Source organism: Pinus tabuliformis, chromosome 7 (assembly GCF_031772625.1).
Source record: "Pinus tabuliformis cultivar Carrire ecotype Pingquan chromosome 7, CPIR1, whole genome shotgun sequence".
In the NCBI taxonomy this organism is placed as follows: domain Eukaryota; kingdom Viridiplantae; phylum Streptophyta; class Pinopsida; order Pinales; family Pinaceae; genus Pinus; species Pinus tabuliformis.
This window is the reverse complement of record NC_142293.1, coordinates 670437867-670459714: the sequence shown is the minus strand read 5'-3', so window position 1 is coordinate 670459714 and position 21848 is coordinate 670437867. Positions and strand designations below refer to the sequence as shown.

At 37.8% G+C, this 21848-nt stretch overlaps 1 protein-coding gene across 1 annotated transcript in view; it reads right to left on the bottom strand.

Moving 5' to 3' along the window:
- The window catches only part of LOC149249240 (Phosphoribosyltransferase family protein), a 117979-nt gene extending 101092 nt beyond the window's left edge, over positions 1–16887 (bottom strand). Inside the window, exons 1-2 of the mRNA XM_089458656.1 lie at positions 16561–16887; positions 14462–14777 (exon numbers count right to left, since the gene is read on the bottom strand). Coding sequence (XP_089314782.1) covers positions 14462–14777; positions 16561–16703 — 459 coding nt within the window. The 5' untranslated portion in view covers positions 16704–16887. The remainder of the gene's footprint in view (positions 1–14461; positions 14778–16560) is intronic.
- Positions 16888–21848: the final 4961 nt, after the last annotated feature.

Genomic DNA, 21848 nt, shown 5'->3' with positions numbered 1-21848 from the left:
CTTCCCTTCCTTCCATCTTTGAATCTCGGTCTTCCTTGACATTGCTTCTTTGAACTTGCATTGTTCTTCTTTTTAGCATGAGCGGAGAATGCAGTAGGTTCATTCCTATTTGAGGGCATGTCCCTGTCCATCATCCTTGTCTGTTCTTAAGGAAATCTAGTCAATAATTCATCAAAACCTAGAAACCTGTCATTATTGAGGATAGTAGTGTTGAACACATGCCATTCACGAGGGAGACCTCTGAGGGCAATGAGAGTGAGCTCCCTATCAGCAGTAACTTCTCCAATTGAAAGAATATATTTTTGATCTCGGTAATCCTCATGAAGTAGGATTGAATATCTTCACCTCTTGCCTTCTTTATGTCCTTCACCTTGTTTTTGAGAAAGAGGACTTGGTTTGCATTGCTAACTTTAAACATGCCAACCAAACTATCATACATGTCCTTAGATGTGTTCAAATAGGAGATGTATGCAACCAAATGTTTGTTAATAGAATCTCTGATGATCTTCTTAGCTTTGACTTCACCTTTCTTGTACTTTGTCTTAGCGGCAGTCAATGCATTTGAAGGAGGTTCAGTGATCTTTCCCTATACATAGTCCATAACATCCTGCTCTTCCAAAGTCAAATCAAGAGACATCTTCCATGCATGATAATCAGACTTATCATTGAGCTTGTCATCAGGTTTGAAGTAAGATGTGGAGGCCATTGAATCTTGTCCTTGTCCAACAAATCTCAGTGATTGCTCTTTTCACTCTTGCTTGGGCTTTGTCTTCACCTCAGCTCTAATACCATGTTAATTTTAGATAACAATGGTATGTTCTATGCTTAAGAGCAATTTACTTCAAATTTTCTTATTAGCCCAATATCAATTTTCAGATTAGCAATCACATTAACATGATAGTAAATGCAAATAGAACATAAATAAAAAGCAGAAGACAAGCCAAGACAAGACGACACAATATTTGGCGGATGCCAGGGAAACACCCCAATGTGGGGAAACCCTTTGATCAAGTCTTCTTATTATTCCTCAAAAATTCAGCACAAAGAGAGTACAATATACAAAATTCACTTGCCCAAACAAAGTCAAACTGCAGTCAACAAGATGCCCTAACCAGAAAGTCAATGTTGGTCAAATCAGCAGAAATCTTCCTCCATATCAGCTCGGTCAAACCCAATCAACTCGGCCTCCAACAACAATCCAAATCAGCCCAAAACAACGCTGAAGAAATCTGTCAAACTTGGTCAATGCACAGTTAAACCTACATATCAATATCAACTTTTAGATAAGCAATCACATTAACATGATAGTAAATGCAGATAGAACATAAATAAAAAGCAGAAGACAAGCCAAGACAAGACGACACAATATTTGGCGAATGCCAGGGAAACACCCCAATGTGGGGAAACCCTTTGATCAAGTCTTCTTATTATTCCTCAAAAGTTCAGCACAGAGAGAGAGTACAATATACAAAATTCACTTGCCCAAACAAAGTCAAACTGCGGTCAGCAAGATGCCCTAACCAAAAAGTCAATGTTGGTCAAATCAGCAGAAATCTTCCTCCATATCAGCTCGGTCAAACCCAATCAACTTGACCTCCAACAACAATCCAAATCAACCCAAAACAACGTTGAAGAAATCGGTCAAACTTGGTCAATGCACAGTTAAACCTGCATATCAATATCAACTTTCAAATTAGCAATCACATTAACATGATAGTAAATGCAAATAGAATATAAATAAAAAGCAGAAGACAAGCCAAGACAAGACGACACAATATTTGGCGGATGCTAGGGAAACACCCCAATGTGGGGAAACCCTTTGATCAAGTCTTCTTATTATTCCTCAAAAGTTCAGCACAGAGAGAGTACAATATACAAAATTCACTTGCCCAAACAAAGTCAAACTGCGGTCAACAAGATGCCCTAACCAGAAAGTCAATGTTGGTCAAATCAGCAGAAATCTTCCTCCATATCAGCTCGGTCAAACCCAATCAACTCGACCTCCAACAATAATCCAAATCATCCCAAAACAACGCTGAAGAAATTGGTCAAACTTGGTCAATGCACAGTTAAACTTGTTGCAGTCAACACTAGTCAAATAGCACAGAAATTCTCGATTTTTGTGCCATAGAATGTGGCTTACCCAAACAGAGATATTCCCATAAAAGTTGCAGTCAAACAAGGTCAAACATTGCCCAATCAACGCTAGTCAAACCTGCGGCAACTTGGTCAACGCGGAAATCAGAAAACCCTAGTCAAACTTTCACACGTGTGGAGGAGAAGAAGGCTGCCCTGCAATTCATACAACCCAATTAGATGAGGAGAGAGAGAGATATGTGTGAGATGATGAATTTCCAAATGAGGTAGATGCTCCTTCTATTTATATGCAACGTTGAGGGTGAAGAGACATGACTTTTGGGCTTCTAAGCCTACATTAGATTGTTGGACGACCTTGACAATTTGTCCATAGAAGGAATAAATTCATAATTCCATTTATACATGTTAGAATGAGATGATCTTTAGATCAATCCTAACCTCTCGGAAAGAGGAATACAACAAATATATCATCTCCATCATATTAGTTGTCCAAGGTGGAGTTTGGCCCTAGTTGCCAAATTTAACATCTTTTCAGCTGCATCAACCTCTAAGGCATCATTCCAAGCCCGACCCATGGTGTGGGCAATGGGGAGGGGAAGGCTAACCCTATGTGGACCCATGTGGGAGAAACAATGAATGGGGTTATAATGAGTGGAAGTGGAGTAATATATGTGGATGAGGGAGCGGGGCCACACAACCAAAATCAAGGTTCCCGTGCAGTACCATCCCTAAAGCCCAAAGGTCAGTAAAAGAGATCCCACAGGACTAGGGTCCAAAGTTAACATCCAAAAGAGGTCTAGGGAACAAGAGCGCAGACCTAGCCCACTCTTTTCGTTGAATCCCCCTATTAATCCATGCCTAGAATTGTCCATGATAAGCAAACTACAATACTCAATTACCAAATGACAAGGCATACCTTTAGGTTCGAGAGGCCTATCTTCAAACATATGATCATGACAGATGGGCGAGGGACCACATAGCTGGCTCAGGTGGCGAAGAAATGGCACAATGAGCTAGTTGGTGGCTGCAAGGGGTTGCTTGTTGTCGGCTGAGGACCATCTTGGAGAAAAAAAATCTCCTAGGGATATCACCCACAAAATGGTGGGTAACAAGGTCCTTCAACACCTGGACCCTGATCACACACCAGGCATGGTGGAGTGAGGTCCTTCGGCATCTGGACCCTGATCACACATCAGAAGGGTGGAGTGAGGTCCTAGACCCTAATCACACACTAGGCATGGTGGAGTGAGGTCCTTCAGCATCTGGACCCTGATCACACACCAGGCATGTTGGAGTGAGGTCCTTCAGCATCTGGACCCTGATCACACACTAGGCATGGTGGAGTGAGGTCCTTCAACATCTGGACCCTAATCACACACCGGAAGGATGGAGTGATGTCCTAGACCCTGATCACACACCAGGCATGGTGGAGTGAGGTCCTTCAGCATCTGGACCCTGATCACACACCAGAAGGGTGGAGTGAGGTCCTAGACCCTGATCACACACCAAGTAGGTTGGAGTGAGGTACTTTCAGCATCTAGACCCAATCACCTACCAAGAAGGGGTTGACTGAGGTTTTGGCCCAAAGCAGGGTTGCGAGGGAGCGACCCCCCCTTGAATTGCTCCTGGAGCACGCTCCGAGTGGGAGCGAATGGAGAGCGACCTGGGAGTGCGCTCTTGAAATTCGATCTCGTCGCGCTCCCGCAAAAAAAAAAATATGTTCCCTGTTTTTTTCACAAAAATAAAATAAAATAAAATAAAAATTAAAAATTAAAAAATTAAAAAAATAAAATAATAAATAAATCTCACAAAGATGTTCCAAACGCAAATGTTTTTCAAAGAAACAAGAATTTTTTTAGTAGGGCAACCTAATATTCAAGCCTATGGCCTTAGTATTGATATGCAATTCATGATAATGTTAAATTCTTAAAGTAAAAGTGACATTCTCCTTTATCTTTCATTTTCATCATTTTACTTAAATTTTTAACATTACCATGAAATGACTCAAGCTGTTTGAGAGTGATTCCAACCTCATTGGATTTCATATGGAGAAAGTAGAATTTTAGATCTCACTCAAAATCTAGTAGACTTATCAATTTTTCAGGATTTCAAGATTGGGGGGATTGCAATGTTTCTATTGGATTTTGTCATGTACTAGGGTATGGGACTTGTATTTAATCAAGAGCACCAAGGCCTCTATGCAACTTCATGTTAGTGACATTGGTTGTCAAACTCCTCTATCATGACCCTACTAAAAATGTACCCATCACTCAAACAAAATCTTGACTTGACGTGCTACACTTTTTCTATCTTATGTTAATTGCTTAGAGGGTGATATTAATGACAACGATCCCAAGATAGGTAATGATTTTGATGATATGTAGCTATTTGTTGTAGCATGATTTTTTGGATGCTAGAGGCCATCTAGAGCCTATTAGTTGATGTATTTTTAGTTCATATATTGATTACACTCGATGTTATCTTGGTTATGTGCACCCTTACATGCTATATAAATGAGAACTTGTAACTTGTGGGTGTGGTTGATGAAGATTATAACTTCGAGATGATTTTATGTTTTTATGTTTTTATGTTTTTTATATCTAATTCATCATTCTACATGCTTTTGTTGACATATATGCATCAAAATATATAAAAATATTATATAAAAATCCGCTCTTGATTCACACCCAAACCGGGAACTTTTGAAAATGTCGCTCCCCGCTCTTGCTTCCAAGTAACCTTGGCCCAGAGTGCTCACCGGGCATGGTGAGTGCGTGCTTGCTAGTTGAGGGTCACAGTATTTTGGCCTAGTAAGAGGCCTTGGGATTCGAGCATCGATCACTCTAGAGGAGTGAGTCCTGATATGTTGATGACATTGCCATGGGTTTGGTACTGCCCTGGATATGGTCACTAGTGGATGTTGACGATGATGTCAAAGGTACCTACTAGTTGATGATATAGTGAGTCAGAGATTTCAACTAGTGGTTGATAACAAGATGATGTTATAATGTCAGAAATGCTAACAAGGTTGATGATGATTTGTTATAACCTTTTTTATAGAGAAATTTTGTCAACATGAGAACATTTGGATAGTCATTATGAATACCTCCCTACTTAAGAGGGAGTGTTGATTTTTGTAACTATGGTTGGTCTTCATAATGTATAATTGAGTCATTATGTATTTGTAAAGCATATTTAAATGCTAAGGAGTCAAAAGAAAATTATTTTGAGTCAAAGTCCCATTGTGACTTTCAAAGAGACAAAATTTGAATTTTTGAAATTTAAGTTTTAGCTCCAAAAAGTAAGTTTTGTCTCCTCCTAGTCAAGTCGGCACTTTTGAATGTTCTATACGGCTCCACAAGATCAAATTGACTTCCTAAATGCACAGGTCGGGTCCAGCAAGGGACATGTCCATTCAGCCTAAGAAACAACTATATATAGGGCCTATTTGCCCCTCCAAAAGTCACACTCACAGCTCGCATCATCTGAGGCAACTTCGGCCTATTATGAGACTTTATCGGCTTGCATCTATGGTTCACATTTGTGGTGTATATGGCTCACATCTGCTCTAAGAAATGACTCGCATTTTGTGGAAGGATAAGGCTCGCATTTTTCTTAGATATGGCTCGCATCTATGTCTAGATACAGCTTGCTTATGTGGCAGCATATGGCTTACATCTATGGCATCTATAACTATTGTGGCAGCTTATAATTCATATCCTTGGAAGGTCGAGATTCTGGAAATGCGGGATCAAGAAAGTAGTGCAGGATCAAGAGCACAGTGCAGGATCAGGTGACTTGACTAGGAGGATGAACAGTAGACCAAGTTTGACCTAGATAGACTAAGTTATGTCTTTGTTGAACTAAAGAATTCTCTATTGAAAAAGGTTGTTGGATTTTTCCCATCAAGGGTTTTCCCATTGTAAATCTCGTGTTCTTGTACATTTGTCTCTTTATGATCTCACTGTACTAATGTGTTATATGGTTGATGTTTTTATTTATAATTATTGAATGATGGAACACTAATAAGAATGTAAAAAGATCAAAGACAATTATCAGGTTGAAAGACACTATAAAGTCAACAGGTAGTCCCTTGTTGAGATATATTTCAACAAATATACGTGCAAAGGTTACAATACCCTTCGCAAGCCTGTCTGTGTCGATCTTAATGAATTGGCCCAAGGAATTTCCAACATCTGTTAGGATATCCAGATGTAGCAGATGAAGAGGCAAATTAAGGAGTCGTACCCCAACAGGAGTGGCCAGAGCTGACATAGATAGGGGGTTAAAATCTAGAAACCATGGTTGAAAGGAAAACCCAGAGCGGCCCCAAAACCATGGTCCAAGATCAAAGACCCTTTGACGATCCTCCAGATTTTTAAAATATACTATAAAGAAACCTTTTGAGCAGAAAAACGGATTCGTACTCAAGAACTAGGTCTGGTGAACCCATTCCTGAAGTGCAGATGCTAAAGGCCAAAACCTATTGAAACAACAAATGATGGCATGTTGCATATAATCAACAAGGAGAAAGTCAAGTCGATCATTTGCCACTTTAATATATGGAATGTTTTATGCCTAATCCATAATGTTTTTAGCCCCAAGATCCCTCGGTTTAGGGCTTCTTTAAAAGATCTAGGCTGAGAGGAAGAGGACGCACCCCATCCTTTAGCTCCACCTCTTAATCTTGAACTAGAAAAACCGATGCATCCTTGACTACGCCATAATCACTGAGCTAATTCCTTTCCTAAAGTTGTCAACCCTCATAAAGGAGGTGCATAAAGACATAGGGGGTTCCTATCCATTCTTGAATTTTGGCTAGAAGGGAAGAGACCAAAACGACAGCTTGCACCTGCAAACAGAAAGTCCCCCCCTGAAAGGGGCCTCACAAATACCAAGGAGATTAGTAGATCTGAATCAGGGAGAGGAGGACTGCACAAGACCGTCGAAGAGAAAGTCATCAATCATGACAACAGTGACAGCACCAACGACAAAGGCCGACTCAAATGTAACAGCGGGAGAGCTAGGGTTGGTCGCGTTGGTGGCGACGGTAGCAACAGCGACAAAGGTCGTCTCAAAGGTATCAGCGAGAGAACTAGGGTTGGCCATCGTTCCCTAGAAGATTGATCTTTGATTCCTTATGTTTTAAAAGAACCACTCGAAAGTTGATCTTCCTTTTTAGACCACCATAATTCGGGAGGATACCACATCAAACCCCATTAGTCATGGGAAAGGAGCTAGCCACATGGCTATGATAAAAAAGATTGTAGAAGAGTCAATATCCTAACTCTAATCAAGAGTTGAAGGAGTCAAACTTAACCACTAGTAGGCTATTGGGTTGTGTTATAACCAGGCCACCAGGAGGAAAGGGGGTTCAATTCTTTTCAAATGCATTGTGTTCCATATATGAGCAAAGTAACCCGAAGGGATAAGGAGAGAGCACACAGAGAGGATTTGTGTGCACTGTAATAGCCCACGGGCCACATGCCTTACTTTTTGTACTTGCGTCCATTTTCTATTTAGAGAAAGAGAGTAAAGCAGCCTCACCTTACAGTGAGGTTTTCACCCAAAAGGGTTTCCCAAGATATATCTTGTCAATTGTGGTTTTTTGAGTTTTTGTTTTGTTGTTCTCTATTTTCTACATAATTATAATTTGCCTCCATATGCAATAAACAGTAATTAACAAAACTAGAAATATAAGGAATAATAAACCCTCATAGTGTAGATTTTGCATTTTCTAATATATTTCGGTAGATTTGTTGGGACAAATTGTCAAGTGGAATATCCACAGCAATTTACAGATCAACTTTTAAAAAATGTTATATGTCAATGTAGTGGGTCATCACTTGCAATGGAGCAAATGCATGGGGAACAACAAAGATGGTAGGCTTCCACATTCACATGTTAAAAGTCATGCAAAATGCAAGATAGGTGAAAGTACAGGTCTACAATGGAGCTCCACATCCGCATGGAAAACAAGGCAAGAATGTGGAGGTGCAGCTACAATGCAAGGTTTCCACATCTACATGGTATAGCAATGTGTGATGCGGGGTGCAAGAGGAGAGCCTCAACTCCAAGTCTTCTACATCAACATGGAATTCCGCTAAAATGGGGAAGCCCAATAGTGAAATGAGAAGAAAAGGGCTCAAATACCTTCACATATGCATTAGTTTTACCAATGTAGGATGCAAAGACCCTCATCATTCATGCTTTTGGAAAGATTGTTCACATGGGTGTTATCATTTCCCTTTGATGTTTACTCACACAAGTTTCAAAGAGCTTCTCACAAAGAACTTCAAAACACTAAGGCATTTCAAATGACTCAAGAAAAGAGAAAGTTTAAATATGACCAATGTTGCAGGAAGCGCCCCCCCCCCCCGGTTCCAAGCCCAGAAGCGCGTCCCATGCGGATGCATTTAGGAAGCTTCCCTGGAAGCGCGCTTCCGAAATTCGGAAGCACGCTTCCGCCTGATTTTGCCGCTTCCTGGAATTTTCTGAAGCGCGATTACGGACCTCCGAAGCGCGCTTCGGGCATACAAAGCATGGCGCTTCGGAGGGAGAAGCGCACGCTTCCTGTACGCTTCTAGAAAAGCGTCGCGCGAATGATGAAATTCGGTTTTTTTTTTTTTTTTTTTTTTTAATTTTCGTTGACTTGGCATAAAGGGGGTGGGTTAGGGTGAGGAATGAAGGGAATAAAGCCCCCATTCATTCCTCATTTGCTCACTTTGAGTTTATGAGAGTTGGAGAAGAGAGGAGAGGAGAAGAGAAGAGAGGAAAGGAGAGGAGAAGAGAGGAGAGCTTGGAGGAGTGAAGGAGGAGGAGCTTGGAGCAAGAGCTTGGAGGACTTCATCTACAAGAGCTAAAGAGGTAAGTTCAAACCCCAAACTCCCTTATTTTTTTGACATTTTTTTTGTATTTTTCTCCTCCCTCTCCTACTCTTTCCCATTGTTTCTACTTGCAGGTTGTCCACCACCTATATCCATATTCCAAGATGGTGTTCTTTTGGCTTCTATGTATCATTCCACTCTTGGTTTTAATGATGGCAAGGGGGAGTAGGAATAGAAGGGAAGAAGCACAAGAGGACAGTGGTCCCAATATGAGTGACCCAATGTATGATGAGGAGGAAGGGTTTGAAGAGGAAGGGGATGAACCTGAAGGGGAAACTGAAACACTAGATGGGAAAGCTGCATTAACACCCTTGTGGAACTATGTGACCAAACTTGATGGGGGAAAGGGTGGTGGAACTTACAAATTTGTGTGCCCTCATGGTTGTCATGGAGGAAAACCATATTATGGTTCATATACCCATGTGAGGAGGCATCTTTGTGGGGTGCTGGACAGTGATGAAAAAAGGGTCCTTTGGGGGTACATATTTGCCCAAACATTTCATCTGAAGAAAGAAGAAAATACATCCAAATAGAGGAGGCTACACAACAAAAAAACAAGAAAAAAAAACTCATTCTGAATCAAGTGCAACCTCTAAATTTGGTAGCTCATCTCCTCATGGTACTTCTACAAGCTCTGGAGGTAGAAGATCAATAGGGGCTTTCCTTAATGTTGTTGGGAGGGATGATGTGGATGGAAAGATAGTCCATTTTATTTGTGCTTGTGGTGTACCATTCAATGTGCTTCGCTCTCCCTATTGGCATGAAATGGTAAAGGCCATCAATGAAGCCCCAAAAGGATACAAGGCCCCCAACTATGAGAAAGCTAGAACGGTGTTATTAGAAAGAGAAAAAGTTAAGGTTCAAAGAGCTTTGACACGTTTTACAAATGAGTAGATAGATTCTAGGGTATCCATTGTATCAGATGGGTGGACAAATATTAGAAACCAACATTTGATAAATGTTCTTGGTGTTTCTTCTAGTGGTGCAGTGTTTATTACATGTCATGACTCCTCCATCAGTGCATCTGCACAAAACATTGCAGATCTCCTATTGAAATCAATCAAAGATGTTGGTCCAAATAATGTGGTTCAAGTGATCACAGATAATGCAGCAAATTGTAAGGCAACAAGAAAAATTATTGAGCGTACTTATCCACACATCTTTTGGTCTGGGTGCCTGGTTCACACATTGAACCTTTTGATGCATGATATTGAGAAGCACAAAGAATGTGGGTGGATTACTGAGCTTTACAGGAGAGGGAAGCAACTCAATAAATTCACCACAAGGCATACAAGGGTAAACTACTTCTATGGCACTTACTCCAAGTTGCAGTTGCTTAAACTTGCAAAGACAAGATTTGCTAGTTATTACCTCACCTTTAGGCGGCTAGTGAAGGTGAGACAAGCTTTAACTAATCTGGTGTGTGTTGAATCATGGGATGAAATTAACACTGACATAGATGGTGCTAATGCAATCAAGGACACTGTTCTTGACAATTACTTTTGGTCACAGGTTAAATATGTTTTGCAATTCACCAAACCAATTTATTACATGATCAAGTTTGGAGATTCAGATCGACCAATAATTGGGGAGGTGTATGAGCAAATGGATAGCATGTTGGGGCAGATTAATGACATTGTTGAGCCTAGAGATACCACCTTGTACAATTATATTCGTGCAGAGGTGGAAAACCGATGGGAAATGCTAAATGTTCCATTGCATGCATTAGCATATGTTTTGACACCTAAATACTATCATCCATCATGGCTTTCAACACCAGCACCTAGGGGAGAAGCAAGAGAAAACCACACCAAGATTAAGAGGTTCACAAAAAATATATGGTTGCATTGAGTAAATTAATCCCTGATGAGGAGGAGGCTGCATTGGTACGGAGACAGTTGAGCAACTATACGCTTAACATTGATCCATTTGGGAGCATGCATGCAATTAGAGATCGAGAGACTTTTTCTTCTCTTGAGTGGTGGAACATGCATGGAGGGGGTTCTCCACTTCTACAGACTTTGCCATTGCGGGTGCTATCACAGGTGGTAAACACTTCTTCTGCAGAGAGGTGTTGGAGCTCTTATTCTTTCATCCACAGTGTTAAAAGGAACAAGTTGAGTTTAGACCGGGCAGAGAGCTTGGTTTATGTTCATTACAACTTGCGATTGTTGTCCCATTACTGTGAAGATGCAAAGTCTAATAAAGACCTGTTGATTTGGGACAAGAATCCAAAGGAGCCCAATTTGGAGGATGGAGTGTTGCGATTAGAGCAATTAGAGGATGCTCTTATCCAAGTATGTCCATTGTGGTATGAATTTTCCAATTTTTCCTTATAAAGCATTTCTCTAATTCATGTTTTTAATTTTTTTGTTAACTAGTGTTTTTTTTTTGCATGAATTTTTTGAGCGATTCCAGGATGATGATGATCGTGTTGATATGCCACCCCCACCCCCATCTGGTCCCTTGGTTCCTAGGTTCCATGGTTCAACACCAACAGCAGGGGGTTCTTCTTCATCAGTTTCAGTGCCACTGCCACAACTTCCACAGGCACCATCTTCTTCATTGCCACCACGTGGAGGCCCGCCGCCACGTTCTCTTCGTGGTGGAAGGAGGAGAGATTAGTAGATATATTCACAATCTACTACTTTTGTCATAGATTACTCATTAGACTTGTAGGCTTGTGAATTTGAATTTTGAACCTTTTTTGTCTTGGCGGTGACCAAGTGACATATTTTGTAAACATTATTATTTGAATTTTGGACATGACAAATGTTGACAGTTGCTCACTTGCTAGATAAATCATAATATGCTCTATGTTTTATGTTTTATAATATGCTTAAAAATTTGATGTATGTTTGTAATCGCTAGAATATAGATGGTTGTTGTACATACTAGTAACTACAATGGAATCATGGATGCCATATGTATCTTGATTTATGCAAAAATATGCATGTTTTCATGTCTTCTACAATTAATTTGGTATTTGGGATGTTTGTTTCGAGTATAAATGCAAAAAAATATAAAAAAAAAAAAATATATATATATATATATATAGCAGACGCTTCGCTTCCTAGATTTTTGGAAAATGAGGCTTCCGCATCCCCGCTTCCAAAAAACGTCCCCGCTTCGTCCCTGCTTCGTGCAACATTGAATATGACAAAAGGGAAAAGGGGTTGTGAGGAAAAACTCATCAACAAAAGGCATGCATCCTAGATCGATATCTAGAATTTTGGTCTAACATGGAATAAGGTAGAAAAACTTGAGAGCGGGAAGAAAGACTCAAGGTACAAAGGTGGTGGACAATGATCCAATCTTGGAACCAATATAATCGAAGTTGGAACAAATTGTAACTTGAATTCCCAAAATCATGAACCAAATGGAACATTGGACTGCAAAACGAATCACTAAAATTACACAAAATATACAAAATTTCAGTCAAAAAATATATATTCATGTACAATAAAAAGCCAAACCATTAGACACCAGACATGCAAAGTATGCTCATTGCTCATGTATACAGAAAAATGCCATTGAGACAATTTACAAGATATATAGTTGATGTTTTGAATGAAAATACAAAAACATTGAGGCTCCTAATGAAAGAATGTGTAGAATCCAAAAATAATCATACTACATAGTACAACTACAAATTTCAAACAAATCACCACAAATCAAGAAAAGCATCCCCCAAATTGGGATCCTCATCATCCTCTACATAGGTATCATCAGCACCTCGACTCCAAATCAGCTCTTTTTCCTATGACTCTGAAATCTCCCATATGCCCATGTATGCTCAATGAGATGAGTGTAAGGTAAATAGAGGTGTTATTTGTTTATTAACAGGCTAGGATTACGGTTTAGGAAGTAGGCAAATTGTTTCATCAGTTTTATTTATTTATTTTTATGTTTTTTTTGGGAATCCTTCATGGGTATTAGATATCATGGATAGTTCTGACTGAATAATATGCTTGGAACATGAAGGTTGGGAAACATTTAATCCTCCAACCTGATGTGGAGAACTGCCAGAGTGCCTGCACTGCCATAACAACTAGAGATCATCCTTCCCAAATCCCTTGCTTGCCTGGAAAATAGATCTGTAGTTCTGTAGAATTAATGGGGATGTGACAAGCATTGCTTTCCATTATTTGACTAGATTTAGGGGGGAGATCATGATCAACAGGGGCTTTCATTTCAAACTTCTAATTTTCCCTTCCAGTAGTATAAACTCAGAGGAGCAAGGGGTCACTAGGAGAATTCAATCATCCCTACTAGAGATGGTTTTGTTTCCTAGCCAATCAACAATCCATGTGACTTCAAACTTTCTTTGATGTATGCATCTAGATGAGCAACCAACGAGACTCCTTTCCAATTGTAACACAATGCCAGGAATAACCTATTTAACTATTTCCATAGCCAAACCTTTGTCATCTAGGTAACCTACAGAGGTGAAAATCCCCATAAAGGCTGTTGGAAAAGCTCCCTTAGTGGTTGTTTATCTTCTTTCACCTCTTCTTGTGAATTCTTAGGAGCTAAAATTCTTTATGAAGCATTCTTTCAATTTTAAACTTCTCATCCCATCTTATGGACATCTAGTTTATCTTTCTTACACTCTTCATTTTCTGCTATTTCCTTGATGTACTACTAGTTTCATGTATTTCTTTCGTTTTATGCTTTCAGGGTAGAGTAGGGCATTGCTAAAGGTTAGTATCACATTGCACTTCCTAATCACATTAACCAATCATTTTTGGTAATTTGTTGGACATTAATAAAATGATCTTGTCTTATCCTATCAAGCTGCAACCTCACAATTCTAAAATTGCATGCAGTGTTTCTACGTAACTTATCTTCAAAGAGACAATGCCCCCAAGTATTATTGTAATATGGTCTCAGATCCCACTCTAGTACTTGTAGACATTCAACTTTTCAGTGCGCCAAGCATACAGTTCCAAACCAATATTGACACTGTCTCATGACCTGACTTGAAACATAGAAGATCATGGGTTTGGTTTCCCATCTCCCCTTTGTTACCATGACTGCCATTGAAAATGACATAATCCAAAATAACTGGAAGAAAATCTATTGGCACAATCATAAAAGCCTACATAAAGAATGTTTATTTTGTGCTTCCTCTTCTCATTTTAGTCCATGCAACACAGAGTAGAAAGCAGGTGATATCACAGCATTTAAATGTAAATAACCGTCATTGTGAAATGATATAACTCTAAGACATACTATTTTAGTGGTAAATTGTGTTATATTGATATATTGTCTGCAAGAACATAAATGTTTAATTTGAAGAACCATAAGGTACAAAATTCCTGTAATAATTCTTAGAAATTGCATCATTATATAGAAATAAATAAATAAAAATTTAAAATTTAAAAACCCAAGCAGAGTGCTGAAATAACCACTCACTAAAAATCACATAGACCATTGTCAAAAAGTAGAAAAGGGAAAAAGAAATTGTCACCAACCTGTAATGCATGAATATCAAAGATGACCAAACTTGTTGGTCCACCTCTAGAAATGGGTATATTGGATAGTATCCTTGCCAATGTAAATGCTGTTGCCACATCCCCCTCCTCTTCCACACGCTCAAAAGAACCAGTAGGAAAGAATGGCAAAACCAAAGTAAAGGATGACACAAACATCCTTGGCAACGCATATATAATAGAAAGTTGTTCAAAAATAACAGCAGGAGAGCTAAAGGAAGCTAGGAATGCTACATGTTGGCCTCTTATCCCATGTGCATTTGGAATAAAAAGATTGGGAAACCCATCTGCAAAATTCCTGCAGAACATGTGTCAATACATGTTGTTAGGATACGGTATGGGACATCCATGATAAATATGAATATAGAAAACACGAAAGTTTCCAAAAATAGTATCGGACAACTTTCTGCATATAAAAATAAGATGCTTATTTTCCATAACTTGCTTGTAAAACTAAAATATGTAAAGATGTTTGCTTATAAGATTGTTACAAAATGAGAGCAACAAGTATAAACTTGTAACCCACAAAAAGATTGTTTTATAAGTGGTATAATTTTGCCAACACAGACCATGTAACCAGGCAAACGGATGACCTATAACCATATAAACACCATTGCACATCACAATCCATTTTTTGTGCAATAGAACAGACTCCTAAAGGAACAAAGCAAACTTCATTTTAGCAGAGTTATCAAGAGATGAGAGATGCTGATAACCTCCACACATGGAATGCTTTGCAGAATGAAAAGCTTCTGTAACTCTTCCCAGACTTATCTACATGTACACACATGCGCTATGTGGGTGCGGGGTGAGGTCCATCAAAAGACCAGCAACTTGAAGCAGTTGTTGTGAAGATGACCCAGGTTAAAACCGTGGTCAGCATGCTTCACCCCCGCATGGGACCTACTGGATGTGTCTATTGCAGCCAAGCAGCCTTTCTTGGGGCCTTCTAGAGATAGCCCAGATGACTCCTTGGGCCTTGTGCCAATTATTGATGTAGCCTTCGTGCAGTGATTGCCAAGTGCGGCTTCTCCAGGTTGCAGTCCTCCCTGATTAAAAAGGGCTGATAACATTGGTTTAGATACTAGTTCGTATCCTTGTGAGTGGCGTTAGCCAGAATTAATGTAAATACCAACACCCTCATCTTCGCTAATGAAAATGCTTGAGGAGAGAATGCTTGTGGCATAAGTTCATAAAACCAATGTGGCATAATTTGTAGCATTCAGCAGCCTCATTCTCCAACTTCCTTCTAGAGTCTAAGTAGTTCACATTGAAATGCTAATATCTATTCTTCTATCTATACGTACACAGTTGTCTTGCAGGATGTTAGGAGACATGTCTATAAGAATATCATATTGAACAACACAACAAGACATGGATATGGTGATAGGGGTCATCCACAGATTCTTTTACATAGGTATAGCATAAAGATCTATATATTTACTTGCTTCTATAAATATATCGTCAGTGCTTTTATTTTCTAAGAAAGGCTACAAGAATTCAAATTCAGAACCACCAACATAAAACCCCTATGCCTGCTTCCGTTCTCCCTCTCGTGACACATATTTTTCCCATCCTCGAACCCCCGCTTATCCTAAAAAATCCAAATCCTATTTCAAATAAACAGACCCAAATCTTCCCATGGCCGGAAGCTATTACTCACTGGTGCCAACTCGATTAGGTCAAGATAAATTTGTCCAACCCACCAAACCTCCATCACCCAAGTGAGAAATTCTCCCAACCCAACATTGTAAGCCCGTCTTCATGGTCCTCTGTCTTTTAAAATGCCCGCATACATAAAAGCAAATGGGCTGAGCTCTTACCACTTCCGACTTGACCAGCAGCTTCGCCATGGTGCGCCTTATTTTCCCAACTAGACCAATTTCTCTGCCACTGCTGATTCTTTCAGCTCCTACTAAGCTTTTGTACTACCCCAGACTCCAGCGTGAAGCTTGATCATATGGAACTTTCTAAGAAATTACATTCCCTCATTTATTTGCATGTAAAAAAAACAAACAAATTGGACACCCTCTAAAGAGCAATATGATTCAGAGAAAATATGCATATTTATACATAAGTACCTCCAGTTGATGGGGTTAAGGTGGATGGAATCAGAAATGGCAGCAATGTTCTTAGCTAAATCCTCAGTCTCGTTACAGTAGAACAGCTGCACTTGCTTCTTATTAACCATCCCACTGCTATTGCTCTTGTTATTGTTCTCCATTGACGTGGCCTTGGCCTCTGCTGCTAATTGCGCTCCGACTGTTTTCCCTCTCTCGCTCCCTCTCTATATATAAAAAATGCCCGCGTTTACTTTATTCTTCTGCGATATTTAGAATATGTCGCCACTAAACCACTGTTCAGATAAATCTAAAAAAGGATTATATCTTCCCCAACGTACCGTTTGTGAGTCGTTTGACAGAACTACAGAGGCAAGGAAGGACCTACCCACGCGGAAGGAACAAATAGCTGTCATTGTCTTCTATCCTTATCAGGAAAGGGCGGCCGGCCGCGTCATCGGGGCTATACTTATGGTTAATCATTGGCTTCTCTAAAAGGACATCATGAGTAGTGTTCAAATTTGAACACGTCATAGCCCTTATGATTTACTAAAAGGACATAGAAGGACATCATGAGTAGTGTTCAAATTTGAACACGTCATAGCCCTTATGATTTAGTGAAGTGCTTAGCTAAATTCACTAGTTAAAAGAAATTTAAATTTTGATTTTTACGCGTTTTTTTTTTTAAATTTAAATAATATTATAAGATGCTTTATTAAAAGTTGTTTGTCCGTAAAACATTTCAAAAAATTCTAGTTCTCTGGCTAATGTAATACTCTAATGCCTGCAAGAGGTTTTGGCAACACTCAAAAAAGTGCAAGGGGACGTAATGGAGGTTGTTCATCCATTCCCAGGCCATTAGTCATAATGAAAGCACTGATAGAGTTAGCGTTCATGATATGATATTTATGTTCACATTCGTTGATAACAGAGGTTTCTTTTAGCATTCATTGATAGCAAAGGAGAAGTAACTATGTATTGGTATAGGTGAATAGGGCATATTTTGAAAGTATAAGAGATTTAGAAGAAACAAATGACAAAAGACATAATTAACAATGACTGGGGTAGATTATTCTGAACTTGTGAATCTTCGCTGCATTGATTTTTCTAATTCCAACCTTACGGCGAGTGCAACACATGTTTGCAAGGTATTTTTAACTCTTAGTGTTAATTTTCAACTTTCATTTATGTGGCCTTTCATTCAGTTCATTGATTTAGGCGGAACCTATTAAAATTATTATGTATGGAATGGTTGATTGATCTTTATATAGTCATGTGTAGAATCTGGATTTTTGTATATCATCCATCGATGAAGATTTTTTGGACTAAGTCTGGAGCAAAATCGACGGTTTTTTGCCATTCCTGAAAAGGAAACAATGAAATTGTTGTGGAATGAGAACCATCAAACTTACACGAATCTCTTAATCTTTCCATTCAATCCGAAGATTTGATGTGGATTTTTGTCTCCTTATATTTACTTCTGCATATAATTACATCTCGCTTTGCTCAACTCTGAAAAATCAATTCATTGAAGTATTTCACTTCATATTTTTTCATATATTCATTTTTCCATGGGATTGGAAGGGGAGTTATAAAGTTTTTGAAACGTCAATAAAGGAAAGTGATTTCACGGTCCATGGCCTTCAACAGGTATGCAGTGCAGCGTTTGAAACAAAAATTTTCATACTTGTCCCACGCTTAAAAATAGATTAAAGTGACAGTGTTGACATTTTTACATCATAACCACATACTACATTTTCGATGGTATCTCCATTTTCCTTCCTTAATTTATAAAATTTTATTCTTTCTTGTCAACCCACCATTAACACACGATTGTTCAATTATGAAATTACCCCATTAAATGGTGATAACTACGCTCACTGGTTCACAAACATTTTTTTCTCCATGTAAATAACTACTACCATCTACTACATCTTCAAGGACACTGAATATATTCGAGTACTGATCATGCCGAATATATTCGAGTACTGATCATCCTACCGCTATGAAAACATCTTCCATCCTACCTTTATGAGGACATATTCATGACATTACTTTGACGTTCCACATAGATATCTTGAGATAGTATAATAAGGCTGATATGATTCCTTACATTTTCCATGGAGACATCATTACTTTGAAACTCTGATGTTTGACATGAAAATCTTGAGATAGCCTAATAAGACCAATAGGGTTCTTTCTTTAGGATTTCTTTTTAGCAAACATTAGTATATAGACAGAGTAATCTCTTTATTAATTTAGATTCTTATTTATAGTAATAAATGAATACATTCTCATGTTATAGTAATAATGAATAATTTTTCATTTTATAGTAATAAACGAAATAAATTAGTTAAAGATGTAATTTTATTGTGTTTAAAAATAGATCAAAGTGATAATATTGACATTTTTACATCATAACCACATTTGCTGTTGTATCTTCATTTTCTTTCTTAATTTGTAAAATTTTCTTTCTTTCTTGTCAACCAACCATTCAAACAAGATTGTTCAATTTTGACAATCATTCAAACAAGATTGTTCAACTATGAGATTACCCCATTAGAGGGTGGTAACTACGCTTATTTAAAACCCCGTATTTCTTCTCTTATCTTAAAAACCTTTTTCTTTATTAACTCTCTAGTTTTTGAAAACATACAAATTAATACTAAAAGAAAAATGAAAAATAATAAGTGTGCTTCCCATAAAATTATGTAGAGTTTTGAACTAGGGAGAAGTGTTAAAATGAAACTCGAGGGCTCTATCAATATCCACACAACCAAAGATTGGTTTGCCTACAGGCCTGCAACTTAAATTTATTTATTTATATTTTTATTTTATTTTATTTTTTTTATCCCGGTTGGTCTTCCAAAAGAAATAGAATGCCAATTGCTATCCATACCACTACTATTGTGTCTCCCGCTTCATTCTCTCCATTCGGCATCTAGGAAATAAGTTGTGCGTCTGGATGTCCATGTAGTTGCTGCTATGAAGGGTTTTTAAGGAGAGAAAAGAAACCATATTATTAGAAAAAGACATCAACTTCCAAAAGATATAGAATGCTAATAGCTATCTATACAACTACTTTTGAGAAAGGGAGGGGCTAGTTCCCATCAGAAGCGTTATAGGGCCCTCTTTTTATTACATTTATACATATCAGACAAGTTGATAACTGTCACATCTGAATCCATCATATCAACCGGAATATTCACCAAATCCATCACATCAGCCGGAATAATCGCCATGGAACAGCATAGGCTGCAGCACGGAAGAGGTTCGAACACGGGCGGGGTGCGAGTTAACCGACTGCCCCGTCCGCTGAGCCATGCACTCATGTGCAACTATCCATACAACTACTATTGTGTCTCTCGCTTCATTCTCTCCATTTGGCATCTAGGAAATAAGTTGTGTGTGTGGGTGTCCATGTAGCTGCTGCTATGAAGGGTTTTTAAGGAGATGTTGAAATCATAGAAAAATTAAATGACATTGTTAATGAAAAGAAACTATATTATTAGAAAAAGACATCAACGAAAAGAAACCGCATTATTAGAAAAAAATACATCAACCAAACTTGAATTCATTGTAAGGACCAAGTTTGAAAACCATTCTTAAAAAACAACAACAACAACAACTAACCAAACCATACAATAACAACATTGCATATGTGTATTACATATTACATTATTTCCCTATTAGATATAGAAAACTTTCCTTTTAATTACATAAATTTTTGAATATATAGAGCTTGAAGTTTTTAATGGAGATGAAAGTCTATTGATAGTGGTTTTTGATTGAGCAATGTTAAGAGAATAGTTCAATTCCCTTGGTTGTTGAAGGTATATATTTGTTTTTTTGGTTTGTTTTAAATTGTTTCAAGCTGAACAAAATAGATAGTATAAATTAGAAACAAATGAAAACTAAAAAAACTTTTTCCACTGTGCAAATAGATTTATATTTTCAATGATGTAAATTCAAATACTTTTGAAGATTATCTAATGAATAGAATAAACATATGTTTACCTTTTTTTTAATAAAATTTGAGAAAAATGTTTGCCTATTTACTAAATTCGATTGAGATTTTATAATGTTTTAATGTTGCCACTTTTAAAATTTTTAAGATTTAGGACATCATTTCATTTTGACATTCTTTTATAAAGAGTTTATTTAATATACACTTGCTAATAGAAGTACATTTTTTTATAAATTTTCATCTTTGAAGGGTTAGATCAATATATGCCCTTCCAAATAAAATTAAGGCCAACCCTTCAAATTTGATCATTGATCATGAGTCATGAAAGAGCGGTCTGTAACCATGGATCAAATCAAAATTTTGGTTTCGGTGTTCCATTTCAGGGTTCTCTCACTTCAGGGCATCAATGATATCTATGTTTTATGGTTCTCGACACTTTCAAAGGTATAAATGATAAGCACAAAAAAGAAATTATTTTAATGTCCATGAGGCTAAATATAGCCTATGTGACAAATTGTTTCTTCATCTGCTTGATGTATTTGGCCATGTTTCTGTGAAGCTTCAAAATAAATGCTCTCAACTTCTCGACAAACCCCTCGCTAAATAGATTATCCCAAGAGCTAGCTGCTATGAGTACTAATTATATATGTATGAGAATAGTTTGAGAGTAAGATTTAAAAAATTTCGTAAGCGTTTATTTTTTAAAAGTAAAGAAATAAGTTAAAGAATAATTTTTTTGCCTTTTTATTTAAATTGGCGATATAAATTTGGGTGAGATTGTCGATATTTTCATTTATTGTTCACATTTTCTAACTCTTCTATATTTCAGTTTTTATTTAGGTATTTGACAGTTACATGTTTGAGCTAGATAGTTCGCATAATCTAAATGTTAGAAGTGTTTTTCAGGTGTTGAATTCATTTATGCATTCAAAAATGCTATTTAACCAACAATAAATTACAATTTTACAAAGATATTTTGGGAAAAAAGGAAAACAAAACACAAAATAGTTAGTTAATGTCTTTATTATTATTTAAAATGTGTGTCTGGATGTATAAATGGATTCAGTGCCTTTAAAAACATTTGGGATACTTGGATTCTACAAATTACAAAATCAAGAAAAACTTGGTCAAAATTCGAGCAAAATTGATCAGGAAAATGCCCCAAAAAGCACCAAAGCATTTATTAGTTAGACTACATTGTTACAAATTATCAAAGGGTTATTTTAGTGGCATGGTTTTTGTTTCATTAGTAGTTGACAACTAAGTTAAACGATGCTAGATCTATCTTAACTATGCATCTATTAAGCGCCGAGAGGAATCAAATCTCTCAAGGTGCAAACCT